Genomic DNA, 17,308 nt, shown 5'->3' with positions numbered 1-17,308 from the left:
AAGGATTTTGTGACCTGATCATAGAAGGCCACCAGGTTGGTCTGACAGGACCTGCCTCTAATGAACCCATGTTGGTTGCCCCTAAGCATAACCTCCCCTGCTGGCCCCTCGTGGACATGCGCCAGGATAATTCTCTCAAAAAACTTACCCAGGATCAAGGTAAAACTAACTGGCCTGTAGTTTCCTGGGTCCTCCTTCCTCCGTTTTTTGAAAATAGGAACCACATTGGCCCTTTTCCAGTCCTCTGGCATCACACCAGAGCACCACGAGCGCTCGTAAAGCCATGCCAGGGGTCCCACAATAACCTCTTCTAATTCCCTCAGCACTCTGGGGTGGAGATCGTCAGGACCTGCTGATTGAAATACATCCAGTCCCTCCAGAAGTTCCCCGACTAGATTTGTTTAGTAGTACCTTTTACTGGACCAGCTATATATTTGGGAGCGATGTTGGATAAGCCTTCAGGCATAACATGCCCTTCCTTATGTATGACCCATTTCTCATTGCATCCAGAATTTCTGTTACCAACATAGCACTTCGCCAGATTTTTCCATAACTTTCAGGAGCTAATTAAAAAAAAAATGTGATCTTTAAATAGCAACTGTGAAATAGTTGTGGTGAATCAAGCCAAGTTAATACAACTAGCTCTATAAAGGTTAGAAGTTTTGGGGCAATTTGGGTTGTTATCCTGTTCTTACCAAGTATATGTGTGTGTGTGTGTGTGAGAGAGAGAGAGAGAGAGAGAGAGAGATTTTTAAACCCTGTATTATAAAAAAGTTAAAAATAAAAGGTGGAAGTACAAAGTGTGTGGGCCCCTGAGGCTGAGCATGAAATGCTTGTTAGTAACAAAACCACCATACAACCAGAGATTAAAACTTGCTTCCCCTCCAACACCTTTCATGGGGCTCCACACACAGGATAAGCTATCCACTTTGAGGTGTGCCCCCTTGATGTCTTGGCATGGCACAAACTAGTCCATATTCTGTTACAAAGTGAAGTATCCAAACTAAAATGAGACGTGCCCAGAAAAGAAGCTGAAGATTTGTAGGGTGGTGTTGGAGTTGGGTTTTGTGAGCCACTTTCTTCAGTCCTTCAGATTCGCTATCTTGGCCTGGCACAGCAGCAAATCGCTCAGGCAGATCACACTCCTGTCTGCTGTTTGGTATGAGATGGAGAAAATGTAAACTGTCTCAGAGAAGTCCAAGGCCAGCATGCCAAAGGGTGCTGAGGGCAGCAGAATGGTCACAGCTGGGAACAGTTGAGAAAGTCATGGAAGAGACCTCCACCTCCTCTTTACAGAAAGGGCATGCCACCAACACTGCTGGGTTTAAATAATGGACAAATGTAGCGCTGGCCAGGGCCCTGTGCAGCAGCTGCCACTGAAAATTTCCAATTCTCTTGGTGATGGGCAGCTCATACAGGGTACACCAGGCTGGGTAGGCTTGCTCTGGTGTTGCTGCTTCTAGGTGCTGCCTACATGTCATGTCAGGGTGGGCAGCAAGGACACTGGCATGATACGCTTTGCCAGTGTCCTTGCTGTACAGTGTCCTTGCTGTCCATATGTACAGTGCCTTCCTATTCAGGATCTCAAAGCAGACCCCAATGCTGGTCGCGTTGGACATGGGGGGAGACAGCAGGGTATGGGGCCTGTTGCTCGTTGTTGGCAGCTGGAGAGATGGGCAGTGGTGGGGATGGCCTGTCTAGCAAGGTACCATCAGAGAGGGCTCAGCCCACCTCTGGTCTTTTCAGTCGAGAGGAAGCAAAGTGGACAGAAGGCTGGCCCAGCTGGGTGGGCTGGGCTTTGACCAGGAGTGAGGTGGACCCATTTGAGTTGAGGAAGTGGATCAACAATCTCTATTGAAATCAAAGGCAGCATTTATATTGGGTCAATGGGGGCAATAATTTGCTCTGATTTCCTATTTATCTACGTTTGCACTTAAATACCAAGACCTTTACATACAGAATCCTACTGGGTGTTCAGCTAATCAGAAAATATAAAGACCTTTTATTTTTGTTTTTGAGAAGTAAGAAGTAAATGTTAATTTGATACATGGTGGAGAACAGATTTATTTTATTTTTTTCCTTGTGTTTTGTTTATTTGGCAGTAAAACACTCTTAATCTCACTTAAAGGTGATCTCAGTTGAATTCCAAGGGAATACAAATCCATTTTACAAGTTAGCACCTTCATGGCAGTCTCAGCAGAGAACTTGCAGACAGTTGAACTATGCTCCACCTCTTAACCTGAATATTAATAATCCGTGTATTATAATTGTATTTTTGCCATTCATAACATCTACATTTTCATGAAAAATGAACAATGGGATGTGTGCTCGGATTTAGTTTCATGTGTTTACAGCAATATGCTCTTCAACAGCTATATGAAACAAACTGCAATCCCTTTCCAGACTCAGCTGCAAAATGAACTATATGTTCAGCCCCACAGGCAATCATGTCACTCTCTTTTTTTCATCATGGATTAGGCACTAATATTCTGTTCAGTCAATCGTATCCTCCATATGGAACCAGGAACTCTAATGAAGCTTATCTTTAACAAGACAAAGACTCTGCCTTGTTAAATGAGAGAAAGAGAAAAAGAACAGAACTTTTCAGGGATTCAGTGATCATAACATATATTTATAAAATAAACTCAACATAGATACTAAAGTAGTAACATTTAACTACTCTTAATGAGCATAGAAAACTATCTTTCACTGTCTGATGGTTTACTATTCAGTTTTCCTTAGCAATTGAGTTGCGTCTGTGAAAACAAAATTCTCAGCAGCTCGTATTTTTGCTGTTTTGGAATCTGGTTGGAGAATGCAGAACAAGAATTTTAACAAAATGTAACAGTGGTGGAACTGGGGCAGCAGCCTTGAGTGCTAACTTGTCAGGGGTGGGGAATGCAGAACTAACATCTGCTGCTGCAGCCCCAAATCACATCAGTGGCACAATCACCATCCCCAGTCACATCAGTGGCACAGCAGTATCCAGAAGTCACCATTAGCTCCATGCATCCTGCTTCCAGGGCACCTGACACGAACACCTCTGGTAACATTTACAGTATTTTTGCTAAAAGCAAGAATGTGCAAAAATGAACCACATATATTTCAATAACTATTTTAATTTTGGGTATTAATCCAATATTTTTACAGTCAGTGCCGTAGCAAGGAGAGGGGCGAGTGGGGCGACTGCCCTGGGCGCGGGGGGGCAAGGGGACAAGGGGAGGGCAGCTCCCGCCATTGCGTGCACTCCCAGGCAAGCACGGGGAAGGCGTCTTCCCCCTGGATCCGTGTTCAGAGTGAAGGTGGGCTGCCACTGTGGGCTTTGCCCTGAGTGCCAAACTTCCTTGCCACAGCATTGTTTACAGTAAGCTAGTTGTGGGAGGGATTTGCTCATCATTGCCAAAACAAAGTTGCATAGTTCCTGGAAATAAAACCCTAAATTAGATGGATAATTTCACTCTCTTTCTACATTTCATTTCTCAGAAAATGCTCCTGGAAGAATCTTTTTAACTTATCCAGTAGTGTATTAATGTAAAATATATTAATCAAGGATAATAAATAGTGTCTGTTTGTTATAACAAAATATTTCAGTGGGTTGTGCCAAAAATGATAAAATAAGGCTTATGAACAACCCTAATTTTGGAGACATCCAGAAAATAGTTGTAAAATGCAAACCTAGGTTTAGATTTGAATTCCCCCAAATTTGTGTGCACTCAGATCTTGGGCTAAATTCACTCCTGGTATGAAAATGGTGTAATTTGTTTGATTTTGATCCTTGATTAACATTTTTGAATTTCAATGAGTTTATGCCAGTTTAAGCCAGACAAATATTTTCTAGGATTTAGAAAATGAAAAGTTTGGCTCGTTGATTTGGGGAGGGTGAGAAGGATAGTAGGGTCACTCAGTTGAATATGAGGCATATGAAAGTCTTGAGAGCCTAAGTCAGCGGTTCTTAACCTTTTTAAATGGAGGCACTCTTCAATAGCCTTGAGGCACCTCTCAGAAAACGCTAACTCCTATTAGTTTCCACTTGTTTTTTAACCTATAGAAAAAGAATAGAGCAATTTTTCTGTTGTATGGAACTCAGAAAGACCACAGCAGGTCAGAATGGTTTTAACACTATGGATTTGTATTTGAAATTTCTGGATTTATCATACAAATTATGTTTGCCCACCTAACAGTGCTAATGTTGTGTGGCACCCTGTGGCACACTTGAAAGAATCTCAGAGTACTCCATGATGCCCTGGTACCCTGGTTTAAAATCACTTGCCTAATTCAACAGAAACATCCACACCAATGCAGAGGACATTGGCTCTTGGAGACTGGTTCTTGTTTAATACTAAAAAATGTTTAATATTAAAAAATGTTTCCATATAACAACATTCACTTTATTTTCATAGAGGATGAAGTAGAGTAATTTGTTTCCTTGATTTCATATTCTTCTTTCATATTCTTTATTTTCAGACTTTCTTCAAATGGCAGTTGCTCATTGTTTAGTACATCATATTCCTCCCTGGAGCTTTACGTTACCTTGCATGTCACCAAATGAGACCTCTATCATACCAGTGCCTTCTGGAGTTGTAGAGACCAGCTCCTGTTTGAATGGGGGCTGTGGAATGGCTGATACCAACCCCATGGTGGGGGTGACCAACCAGAGTTTTCTTTGCTGCCTTTGGAATGATATAAACATAAATTGTTCTTTGTACAAATCAAGCACGGAAACAAAGAGTTTTATTTCTACAGAAATAAGTGTCTTAGCTTCTCTTCACACAGGTAGGTTTGTAATGTAAGTATTTTAAAGGAATTTGGTATTGGACCTCACAGTTTCTTCATTTTTCAAGCAATTTTGGCCGCTTACAGACATTTAAAAAAATGGCACGTTACTTAAAATGCCATGCGCCCCTGTGTCAAGCCCAGCATGTGCCCAAAAGAGGCATCGTGTTAGTTGAACCTGGCTCGCCCAACATCTGTATAGATCAGGTGCTTCTGCGGGGCTTTTATGGCACTTTTATCTAATAGCTGATTGAATCAGCTATTAGATAAAAATGCCAGAAAGCCCCGCTGAAGCACCGAATTTAGACAGATGCTATGGAGTCAGGTTGAACTAATGCGCTGCTTCTTCTGGTAAAATGCGTTTCTCTCCCCCCTCCCCCAAATCTGTCCTTTATTAATTACTTTTTTCCATTTGTATTGGGCCCTGTACAAGCATGAAGGAAAATATTTGCCTCAGAGAGACTGCAATAGAAAAAATAATGATAATAAAGTCAGTGGCAAAATTCCCTTTGATTTCAGTAGGGTTCGAATTTAATCCATCCATCATGGCCTTTTTTGTTAAATAAATCATTCTGAAAAGTATAACCAGAATAATTGTGTTGCTTTCTCATACCTTATACTAGTAGAGCTGTAACAAAAAAAATTGGCGAATGACAGAAACCCGCGCGCGCGCGCGCCCACACACACACACACACACACACACACACACACACACACACACACACACACACACACACACACACACACACCCCTCCCTACCTTTCTCCATTTGTATTGGTAAGCAGAAATTTTTGTAACTGACCTTAATGAAGTCCTTCTTTGTATCTGAACGATATAGTGAGTAATTGCCAGGCAGATCATGACTAAGATCTTCATCTTTAAAGCACTACATATATGCATGTGCTTTCTATAGATTCATTCAAGCTCAAGGAGGCCCCTTCCTAAATATTTGCAGGGATGAGGCCCAGCCGTAACTGCAGATGGGAAAATGTCAGGTTTTTTCTTTTTCACTTCCTGTTGTTTTTGTCCAACACAGCAAGTACATTGATGGTTAAAAATACTGTATTGACCTGAATCCAAGCTGACCCTGAATTTAAGATGACCACCCCCAATAATTAGATTTCATACATGAAAAATGTATAAATGATGCATACATCTTTCGTGTATGAATCTAATTATTGGAGGAGTGTCTTAAAATCATCCCCACCACTGCAGTGGGGAAGGCAGTGGTAGTGGGGCAGATGGTAGGGAAGTCGGTGGGAGGGGACAGGAGGTGGGGAAAGCAGTATGGGGGCAGGCAGGGGAGGGAGCATTTGGGAGGGAGGCAGTGGGGGTAGGGGGGGAGAGAGCAGGTAGCTTGACCTCTGCTGCTTTCCCCCTCCCCCCATAGTTACCCTCCCTTGTGCCTATCCCCACTCTCCCCTTCCTCTTCCACGACAGCCTCTGCCCCCCTCATGTTCTTCCACGTCCCCCTAACCTTTCTCCAGTGCCAGTAGGCTCTGTCCCTGCTCCAGCCTGGGGTTTGGCCCCATAGCAGCAGTGCTGGCTCCACACCAAAGTGGGTACGGAGCCTACTGGTGCCAGAGCAAGGGAGAGGGGCTGGAAAGGGGTATGGCGGGGAGGTGGGGTGGGGAGAAACTACAGTGGGAGGAAAAATGGGGGTGGGAATGGGGAATGGGAAATGACCAGAGGCTGTTTTGGTGGGGAAGGCAGGGGTGTAGAGGTGGGGGAGGGGGGCAGGCAGGCAGGCAGCAGCTGCGGCTCTGGCCCCAACCCAGGGCTGTGGACAGAGCCAAAGCTAGAGTCGAAGCAGCTGCCTGTCATCCCACTGCCTCCTCCTTGATTCCAGGATGAGGGGCTTTCCCCCACCATGTTAAGTGGGGGGAAAAAACTCATCTTGGAATCAAGTAAATATTGTATTGGTGGATTTATTTTAGCTCTTCAAATGTTTTAGTTTTCAGTGTGCTTTAGAAAGCATTAAAGTCTTTCTTCCTGTTTAGATTTGAGCTGGAACACTGAATGTTGGACTAAAGGAGACCTGGAACAGCTAGTCTGTATCTTGAAATTGTCTAAGTCGCACGTGAATGGAGATTTGAAGGTTCATCTTTTATATGCTCTGTAAGTACGAAATGTATTAAGTTTGCCATTGTCAGCAGTAGAAGTGAAAGAATTTCCTAAAGCACCAGTAAACGTGCCACAGGTTTACGGTTCAAAAATAGTATGTCTCATCTGTAACGTTTCAATAGCATTAAGTCTTATAGTGGATAAAATATCCATTTTGACTGTTGGCCTGTTTGTTTTAAGATCATTTTTACATAGGACACAAGGTATTGTCATATATATTTTCAGTGTTTAAATGGTGTATGGGTAAGATGAAATTTCCTTTCTCTTTTTGTCTTTCTCTCATATTTATGAAACTGCTTTTTTTTTGTTTGGGCTAAGTCAAAGATGCTTTGCATCAATATATTGATTTTTGCAACCCTTAATTCCTTTTATACTCAAACTTGACTGTGGTCCCGTCTGCTTCAGTTTACACCTATACTGTTGTGTGTCTCAGTAATTTATCATGGTACAGTAAAAGCTTTGTTATCCGGCATGAGTGCGGTAAAGGGGGATTCCGGTTATCTGGGCTTGCACGCGGCGGTGGCAGTGGCGCGGGGTGGTGGTTGGCAGTGATGGCCTCCGCCACCGCCACGTGCAATCTCCTGCCCCTCCTCTGTGAAATCAGAGCTCCTCCATCTTCCTTTGCTCACTAGGATGCAAGTCCAAACCCCTCACGCCTCACCCACAGCCCTCTCACCCCTGTTGGTGCCCCTAACTCCCCATCTACAGCCCTCTGGCCCTGCTGGTGCCTCTCACACCACATCCACAGCCCCCCACCCCTGCTGCTGCCCCTCACTCCCTACCCACAGCGCTTCACCCCTGCTGCTGCCCCTCACTCTCCCCAACAGTCCCCTGGCCCCGCTGGTGCCCCTCATTCCCCAAATGCAGCAGCCCACCCCCCAACCCCGGCCAGAGGGGGCTACCAGCTGCCAGGGCTATGGGGCCAGGGACCCAGGTCTGCATCCCCCTATCCCCCATAGCAACACTGTGGGGGGGCAGGTGCGAGCTACCTGCTGAGGGCTCAGGGCTCCCCACTCTGATGCCCTCCCCATAGGGCCTCCACAGCCTAACGGGCAGGACCCAGTGTGGTAAGGCAGAGCAGGGCCAGGCAGGGTAGTTCCTTGCCACTGCAAGCCCTGCGCTGCCCTGGCAAGGTGCCCCCTGCCTGCACAGCAACAGTGAGGGACACAACTCTGCACCGCTTCTCCTGCTGCTGCCAAGTGGGCAGGGGGCTCCTTGCCACAGTGGCACAGGGCTTGCAGCAGCAAGGAGCTTCCCTGTCTGGCCCTGCTCTGCCTTACTGTGCTGGGTTCCCCCCTGCTGGGCTGCGGAAGGGCAACAGGGCAGGGAGCCTGAGCCCACAGCCGGCAGCCTGCCCCTGCTGCGCACACAGATCTGGGGGGCACGTGCCCCCCTGCCCCTCTCAGGAGTGCACACAGCAGTGGGGAGCCCGTCTCTCCTCCCCCCGCCCCTCCCTCCCTATGGGGGCCTCTATCCCCCCTTCACCCCACAGACTTATCTGCAGGAGCTGCTCTTCAGGCTCCCTGGCAGCCATGTGCATGTGTGAGCATGTACATGCGCATAGCACCCCCTGCCTGACCGCCCCCCTCTTGCTCCCCCAGCCCCTTGAAGACTGGAACTCTGCCAGCCTGCAGAGAGCTCTTTGCAAAAGTAGAAAATCTACACTTTTCCATTAAGATGAAAAATCCGTGTTTTTCTCAGTTAAAAGGGGGAAATCCATGTTTTTTCCCGTTTTTCAGTGGGAAACAAAAAACCCAGATCCTTTCCTATGTGATAGAGTCTAGCATTTTTGATACACCTCTGAGGGTAAAAGCAGATGTTGTTTTTGTTGCGGCAGCATCTGTGCTAGAATGTGTTCTGGCAGAGCTGATGTGATTGCTCAGTAGAAACAGATGTCACCAGGGTTGCTGTTCCTCTCCTTCTCTCTGAAACCCCAGGAGTGCTGCAGGCCCAACCCTATGGCACAATGGCCCCAGGTACCTGGGCACACATTTCATGCTGCTGTACCCTGATCCTGCAGGAGAATTCCCAGGGCACACAATAAGCGAACAGGCATCCACCCCTGTAACGCATCACAAACTAGATTGTATTGCACAAGCATTTTGGGGCAATTGGAGTGCAAGAAGTTTGCTTGAAACTTGTGCCTCCATAAACATTTTTATGGTACAAAGGCAACAATATTTGTTTGAAGGGTAGCAGATTTTAATGACCTGGAACTTGAGAAAGGTGCCTTTTTTTATATGTTTATGCATTAAATGAAAGGATAATTCAGTGATAAGTGTATGTGTTTACATTTCAAGAGTATCTTGCTCTGCATGTGCGACTGTTGTATTGCATGGCATATATCCCTGATGGATTTTTTATTTTCTGCTTTCCTTTTAATTTCAACTTGTATAAAATACTGGGGTTAACACTTGTGTAAGGAAATATGTTCTCCTTTAATGAAGGTCCACTAGGCTGCTGCTTTAGCTTGTTGGATTACCGTAGCAGTGTGATCTTGCCCTTTAAGTGGAGCAGACAGTAACTCAGTGGTGAGTGACTAGTTGGCAGTTAAAAACCCAAGGGCAGAGAGAGCAGGCAGCTCAAGCTGGAGAAGGGCAGCTGTGGCCAGGAGGCAGACTGAAGCTCAGAAGAGCTTGCTTCTAGGAAGGGCCAGAATTAAGGGCTCTTGCCTGCCATCTGAAGAAAGGCCAAAGGTTTTCTTTTGCTGGTTTGTTTGCTGTTTTGGGCAAGGATTATTGTTTGTGGTATGAGGGCTCCCAAGGGAACAAAGCCAGCTGGCAAGGCTACAGGCACTCGAACCCACTTATGGATTGACTGAGGGGCTCCTAAGGGGACCAAGCCCATCTGTGTGGGAGCAGACACACCAGCTCACTTGCAGTGATCTTGCAGTGAGGGAGCGTCCGCCACCAATAGAAAGGAACATTGGTTTTGTGGTTAATTAGAGTGGATCTGGAAGATTTGGGTTCAGATCCTTGCTTTGCCACAGACTTCCTGTGTGTCATTTGATCTCTGTGCTTGTCATTTGTACAACGGGGATGATAATTGTTCATAGATTCATAGAAGTAGGGTCGGAAGGGACCTTGCAGATCTTCTAGTCCGACCCCCTGCCCTGGGTAGGAGAGAAAACTGGGCTCAAATGACCCCAGCTAGGTAATCCTCAAGCCTCCTCTTAAAGACGCCCAAGGTAGGAGCCAGTATCACTTCCCTTGGAAGTTGGTTCCAGATCCTAGCCGCCCTGACTGTGAAGTAGTGCCTGCTGATGTCTAGTCTGAATCTACTCTCTAACAACTTATGGCTATTATTCCTTGTTCCTCCGGGAGGCGCTTGGGGAAACAAGCTCCCTCCCTTCCCCTGCCGGTCCCCCTAGTAAGTTTATAGACCGCCACCAGGTCCCCTCTCAGCCTTCTCTTGTGAAGGCTGAACAGGTTCAGGTCCCGTAGCCTCTCCTCGTAGGGTCTGCCCTGCTGCCCCCTGATCGTGCGGGTGGCCCTCCTCTGGACCCTCTCCATGCTGTCCACATCCCTCCTGAAGTGCGGCGCCCAGAACTGGACGCAGTACTCCAACTGTGGCCTGACCAGTGTCGCATAGAGGGGGAGGATCACCTCCTTGGCCCTGCTTGTGGTGCATCTATGGATGCATGACAAGGTGCGGTTAGCCCTACTGACTGTGTCCTCGCATTGTCGGCCCATGTTCATCTTGGAATCAATAATGACTCCAAGATTTCTTTCTGCCTCTGTGCTGATAAGAAGGGAGTTCCCCAGCCTATAGGTCTGCTGCTGGTTCTTACTGCCCAAGTGTAGCACCCTGTACTTGTCAGTACTGAATCCCATCCTATTCTCATTTGCCCACCCCTGTAACCTGTCCAGGTCCAGCTGCATCCTGTCTCTCCCTTCTAGCATGCCCACCTCACCCCAAATCTTGGTGTCGTCCGTAAATTTAAACAGGGTGCTTTTCACTCCCTCATCCAAATAGCTAATAAAGAAATTGAACAGTGTGGGCCCGAAAACCGAGCCCTGGGGGACTCCACTGCTCACATCCCTCTAAGTCGAATATGACCCGTCCACCACCACTCTTTGAGTGGTTCATTTCCATTTTTTTCTTTAAAATAAACTTTTCAGGTCAGGGACAGCCTGTTACTATAATTTACCCAATTGGACCCCGGTATTACCTGGGGCATCATGATGCTGCCATAATACAAATAACAAAGTCTAGGAAAACAATAGAGCAGTCAAGATGTATATGTAGTGGTCCTTATTTAAAAAGTCAGCACTGGTCCACAGATACCAGATATCAGTTTTTCTCTGTAGTCAGACCGGGAAGTAACTGTTGTAACTGGTAGTAAAGGTAAATCTTTTTTATTGCCACATGCTTAAAAATACTCTAAAACCAAACACTCATTATGCTTACTGTATCTCTATAATTATTATGCATAGTCTTGTTAGAAACAAAACAGCACTTCCTCATGTTCCACCCCAATGAAATCACTATGTAGAAATATCCAAGTTGGCAGGGATAATTTAGTAACCTGTGCATCAGTTTTGCCATTCTAACCTCCTTAGAATTACAGGTTCAAATTCTAGCCAGATTGTAAAAGCTGTTAATCGTTTCAAGACAGATTTAATCAATGTATTTATTTTGTGTGAGACAAGGATTTTTTTGGGTGGTAACTTGTACTGGACAAACTCAAGGGGTGGAACAAAGATGAAGAAAGTTAGACAAGGTTTTGAATGCAAGGCATTCTTCATCAGGTTCTGATCATTCCTGGACCATCACAGCTACAACATCACTCTAACACTGCCATTTACTCTGTGTGTAACTTTCAAATGAGAGCTTAAAAACAGAAATCCTGTGTGCACACTGAAGACTTTATGCCATCCTGTATATACATAATTATTATGCATAGGCCTGTTAGAAACAAAAAAACACTTCTTCATGTTCCACCCCAATGAAAGCACTGTGTAGAAACATCCAAGTTTGCAGGGATAACCTAGTAACCTATGTATCAGTTTTGTTATTTCAAACCTCCTAAAATTTGCAGGTTCAAATTCTAGCCATGTTGTGTGTGTATGTGGATGATTTTCTGTGGTATTGTTAGTTAAAATTTGATCTCTCTCAGCCGGCCATTGTATTCTTAGTTAAAACTGTGATTTAGGAGACTTCTGTTTTCTACCCCAAACTCCCTATGTAAACCAGTGCACACATATCCAAATTATACAGCTTACTGCTGATACTTTCATTCTTTGAGGGTACGCTATCCCACCAAGCCGTGTGTGAGGGTTTGTCCACATGGTGGTTGGAAGTGGGATTGCAGAACATGAATGCACACTTTACCTAGTTTTAATCTAGCTGGCTCGTCTACCAATAGCAGCCTGGGCTTCAGGATACATTAGAAAAGCCCAACTGTAACCCCTGGTAGTAATATGAGCTCTCATGCTGACTTTTCGGCTGCTTCAGGTTCAGGTACATAGCGATGCGTCCCTATTGAGCATAGACACATCCTAAATGTCAGTAAACAGCTTGCTTGCCTTGTTCACCTTTAAATTTAGTGTTATAATTCTCTGGAAGAGGAAAGTTTTCTCTAAAGCATCTCTGCAAAATCTATCATAATGACTATGTTGCTATAATTTCCTTTGTGTTTAATAGTTATTTAGAAATTTCTGAATATTTTAACCAGTTCTTTGGAGCTGCTGTGTGCTGGTCAAGAAGATGGGAAAGAAAGTGATTCCATGCTGGAGTTTTTTTTTTGCTGCTCTGATTTCAGTGTGCTCGTCTAAGCGTGTAGTTACTAAGGAGTGTTAGGCTGTGCTAAAGTTAGCAGGTGCTGTGAGCAGTCTCGTGTTAAAGGTTAATGCCTTCTCAAATGGGCACCTCTCAAACCTGCCACTAGAAGGATGGGGAGGAGGGTTGTAGCTAGGAGATGCCTCTGGCACTCTAGTCACAGTATAGACTGTGGGAGGAGAGGGGAAGAAGGTAAGATGGGTAGGGACCCTCTTGTGCTGCTTGAATCATTCCTCAAACACCCCCAAACATCCCGATTTATTCCCTGATCATGCCTCCGATTGTGCTGCTTGGATCAACTCCTCTGCCCTGATTGCCCTCTTTTCATCCTGATCCACACCCCACCACCTGCGCCCCATCACCTGGATCACCCTCTCCCGCTGCTTGGATCACCCTCCTGCTGCCCTGATCATCTTGAGAGCAGCAGGGAGGTGGTTTCCCTTCTCTTCCTGCTCCCAGGCTCCCTCCAGCCTGTGCTGCCTCTGTGCTCCTGGAACTAGCTTGCATGCCCCAGCTGGAGCTTGCAGCTGCCTGCTCACCCACCAGCTCCGCCCCAGTGATTGCCCAGAAGCTTCCTGCAGGGGAAACCCTGAGAGGGGATGGGGTGCTGGGTAGCTGTGGGGGTGTTGGTGGTGGGTGGACATGGGCCTGATCTGGGTACATGAGGAGCTGCTGGCTCCACCAGTGGAGCATCCAGAAGTTGTTAAGGTAATTCAAGGTAGCACTATTTAAAGACAATCCTCACCTCAAGTAGCACTTGTTAAGAAGGCACTTGTTAATTAGGTGTACTGTGTGGACACACACTTCAAGTGCTCTTAGTGTGGTCTGATTGTGTAACCTCACCCATAGAATGTCTTCTGTGTATTTATTGATCTGATAATGCATATGGCTGGCTTTTATTTCATTTTTCTCTGCTCTCATGTGGTATGTAAGGTTGCTAGTGTCTCCTAACTTCTTAAAAGAGGATCCCAGATGACTTCTTTTATAAAATATCAGGACAGTTATAATGGAGCTTTATTTTATCCTAGTTTTACTATCTTTTCATTAAGAAAGGGCGTTTCTCTTTGCATAAATGATCCATATTATATACATACATACATAAACTTTTGGTAAAAGCAATGATACTAATACTTTTGCAGTTGTTGCTGCTTTTATTATTATAAAGCAAAATCATTTAGCATTCCATATTTGGCAGTAACACTTGTTTTCTTCCAGAAGAAAAATGATGACTAGTTTTCTTACAAAGCTCTTATGATCCAAAGGAACAACTAACTTGTTTATTTCATATTTTGGTAAAGGGGCAGCTTCCCCTCTTGGCTTGCTGATACCTTAACATTTTCCACAAAGTCCCAACTACTTTGAAAAGAGTCCCAGTTTTAAAATATGCTTTCCTGGCATTTATTTCTGTCTTGGAAGACTGGAAAGCAATCTAGGATCAAATGCCAGGATTCTTGTACTTAGGCCAGGGAGTGATGAAATTAATGGCGTTGAGGAATCTGTAACAAAACAATAGCTTACATATGGCCCTCAATAACTCAAGCATTAAAAAAATATTTTGATTCACCCACTCTGATTGTAGTGATGTGAAATAGCTCTGAACAGAAAGTGCTTCATACTGTCCATTACAGAGTGGGTCTGAAGTACAGAGATGAATCATATAGGGCTATGACTATATAATGTTGGAGATATGTTGTAGGAGAAAATCTGACACAGATAATGAGAGGGAGTTTAAATGGCTGTCCAAAAACCACCTTTACCTTTCAGAGTGGAACTTTCTTGGGAAGAGAGAGTTTGTTTCTAATTCCGTAGTTAATGTCTCCATTTTATCTACATTGAGTGTTGTTGTTTTCGTATGGCAAGTGAATGATCTGGATTCCAACTGTGTATTTTGAAGGATTGTTATGATTCCTGAAGGTCTATGGGTTTTAACTGACTATATCCTGGGGGAAATGTTCATACCAGTGAGGACTGGGACTTCACAGATGAATCCTGGCATGCTGACTACAGATTTACTCTTTGGTTGGCAGCATGTTACAGACCCACAGGGTTTTCTGTGCTCTTGCCTCCTACTATTAAAAAGATGAGTCTTGCAGCTCCACTACCCTGAACGCTGGGGCTTGGTTTTAGCACACCTGTTCCTTATTGAAGCTCTCCCAGCTGGGTCCAAGAGAACACTTATCTCCTGGTCAGTGAGTTACCCCACTGGGGAATTATGCAACCATCAGCTGCTCCTTAGTGAGGCAGAAAAGCCTTATCGAAACAAGATGGATTTTATTCGGCACCTGGAGCACAGTGTGCAGGATTCTTTCCTTTAAAAAAGCAAAGTTTGCGTGCATGTCCGTGATGGCAGTGTTATGTGCTTCTATTCAGAACATCTGGGATTTCATTTCTTCCCCATCTTTTCATAACTTGCTGCTTTGTTTCCAGTCCTAAATCATGCTGCTTTCACATTATGCCTCTTTTGGCTGCTAGTAACTTAAAGCCAATATCCAGCCATTGCTCTTCCACTGTATCTCCAAGATAGTTCCATTTGTATTCAGAAAGTCCTTGATAGTGCTTTTGTATCAGCTGTTATGCATCTGTGAGTCCCACACCTTCCTGTCCCTTGAAGGAAGTAACCCTTTCAATCTTGGTAGCTAACAGTACAATAGCAAATGAGGAAACAACCAGGCATGCTTTCATAAAAATAGTACAGACATTTCCCATATTCTCTTCATTGTGTCCTCTGCATACAGACACAAATCCTTTCCTTTTGTAAACTGTTAACTTCATTGTACTGCTAAATTTTGGCTGCTTTGAGAATTTTAATCCTTTTTTCTTGCAGAGAATCTTTAGTTGGGCTTCTCCTGGTATCCTGTGAGTTTGATATAAAGTTCAAATTTCCAGCTTGCTGCTTTGTATGAAATTTTGCCCATACTTCTTTTCCACTTATTTCACAAAGCTACAGGTGCTTACCTGGAAAGGCAGTGGGATGCCAGCTAAGGAAGTCTGCCTGGACTCACTGTTCTGGAAACTTTTGTATCCCTGTGATGTCATTATATCCAGAAAACAAATGAAAAAATCAGAGTGGTTGGGGGTGGGTGACTGTAAAAATCTAAATCTAGCAATTTAGAATGGGGAGAGTGTTGCTTCTTTAAACAAGTCCACTTTGGATAAACTGCATAAAATAAACCTCAGAAACTTTGTAAGGAATGCTGCTATTGTAACACGTCATCATCTGAAAAACAAAACAAAACAATGATGCATAAGAGTGGTGTTACCAATAGCTCATACATATAGATTATCCCTGAGCTAGAAATATGGTGGTTAGACCTGGAAAAGGTTAGATGTGGGAGGTGGGATTTGGGTTTCGGGTTTGAGACTCAAATCATCAGGGTTTGTGTTTAATTAGCCAGAACATTTTGGAACTACTGCTTTAATATTTTGTCCTGGAATAAAGGAAACCTTGTGAGATCAGTTTATCTCACAACTGCTTTCATGATTTGCCAACCATTTTTATTTGGAAATGGTGGACACACAGAAACCACACCTGGAAACAGGGACCCATTCAATTTTAATTCTGACTTGTAACCACTGGCATGTCATCAGTTAAGGAATATAGGCTTGAACCTCCATGGATTTTGAAGGGTACTGGATTCAGAGCTCTAGTTTTGACCCATCCCTATTGAACAGCAAGGTGAGAGCCTGCTCATAAATCCAAAGAGCTCATTCAATGTCCAACAGTTGTTTGGTTTTTTAATTGTATCTAGTGTAATTATATTTAATGGATTTTGCATTAGGCCCCAAATGAAGTTATGGGAAAGACTGTAGTAATTCGAATGATCTTTGGTTCAAGTTTTTGATCTGTGGAGGTGTGGGGTAAAAATTGTATTGTAGGCCATGAATGTTGGATTATAATTCTTATGCTATATTCATTGTTTTGGCCCTCAGTGTGCACAAAGGGTAAATAATCTAGGTATGCCTCAATTGTATATTATTATGGGTTGCTATTTTTATAAAAGATATATCATTACATTTTGAAACATATTAACAATGGAAAATAATTTTATAAACCATGTAAACTGTGTTAGGTCTGGAGTTCAATTATGCATTGTTGTTAATTTGTTATGGATTGATTATATTATTTAGGAGAATAATTATGAAATGTGTGAGTAACAAGAGTAGACAAGCAGTAATTTAAAAGGATTTTTTTTTTAAGTTTTAAAGGAAGTATAGTACAGGGAAGAAGCAAGACCAAAAACAGACTAATAAAAATGTTACAAATAACTCCAGCACTGGATGCTCAGACTGGAAAGTATCTCCAGCTTAGAGTTACGTAACTGCTGTATAGGGCTATGCGAAATGGAAGCGTTTCGTTTTGACCAGCGTTTTGACAGAACAGTGTTTCATTTAGACTTGTTTCGAGTCGAAATGGCTGTTCTGTTTTGTTCCGTCGAAATGTTTTGCCGTTTCGACCTGGTTTCGATGTTTCGCCCATAGGATATGGTGGCAGGGCACTGTTGGTGCCTGCCACTTTAAGGGCCTGGAGCTAGCAGCTGCCAGGTGCCTGATGAGGGCCGCCATTTTGGATCTGGGGCTGCCCATATAAACAGGGCAGTTCTGATGCTGGAAGCCCGGAAACAACAACACC

The 17,308-nt window shown here is 44.2% G+C and overlaps 1 protein-coding gene across 6 annotated transcripts in view; it reads left to right on the top strand.

Moving 5' to 3' along the window:
- Positions 1–17,308, top strand: part of LEPR (leptin receptor) — a 78,811-nt gene that overhangs the window by 12,492 nt on the left and 49,011 nt on the right. For all 6 annotated transcript variants that reach the window (XM_025212548.1, XM_025212550.1, XM_025212545.1 and 3 more), the window contains exons 3-4: positions 4,465–4,773; positions 6,774–6,891. In XM_025212548.1, coding sequence (XP_025068333.1) covers positions 4,465–4,773; positions 6,774–6,891 — 427 coding nt within the window. The remainder of the gene's footprint in view (positions 1–4,464; positions 4,774–6,773; positions 6,892–17,308) is intronic.

The sequence above is a fragment of the Alligator sinensis genome, unplaced genomic scaffold (genome assembly GCF_000455745.1).
Source record: "Alligator sinensis unplaced genomic scaffold, ASM45574v1 scaffold982_1, whole genome shotgun sequence".
Lineage (NCBI taxonomy): Eukaryota > Metazoa > Chordata > Crocodylia > Alligatoridae > Alligator > Alligator sinensis.
Note: the sequence above shows the minus strand (reverse complement) of the source record. Positions and strands in the feature narration are given on the sequence as shown.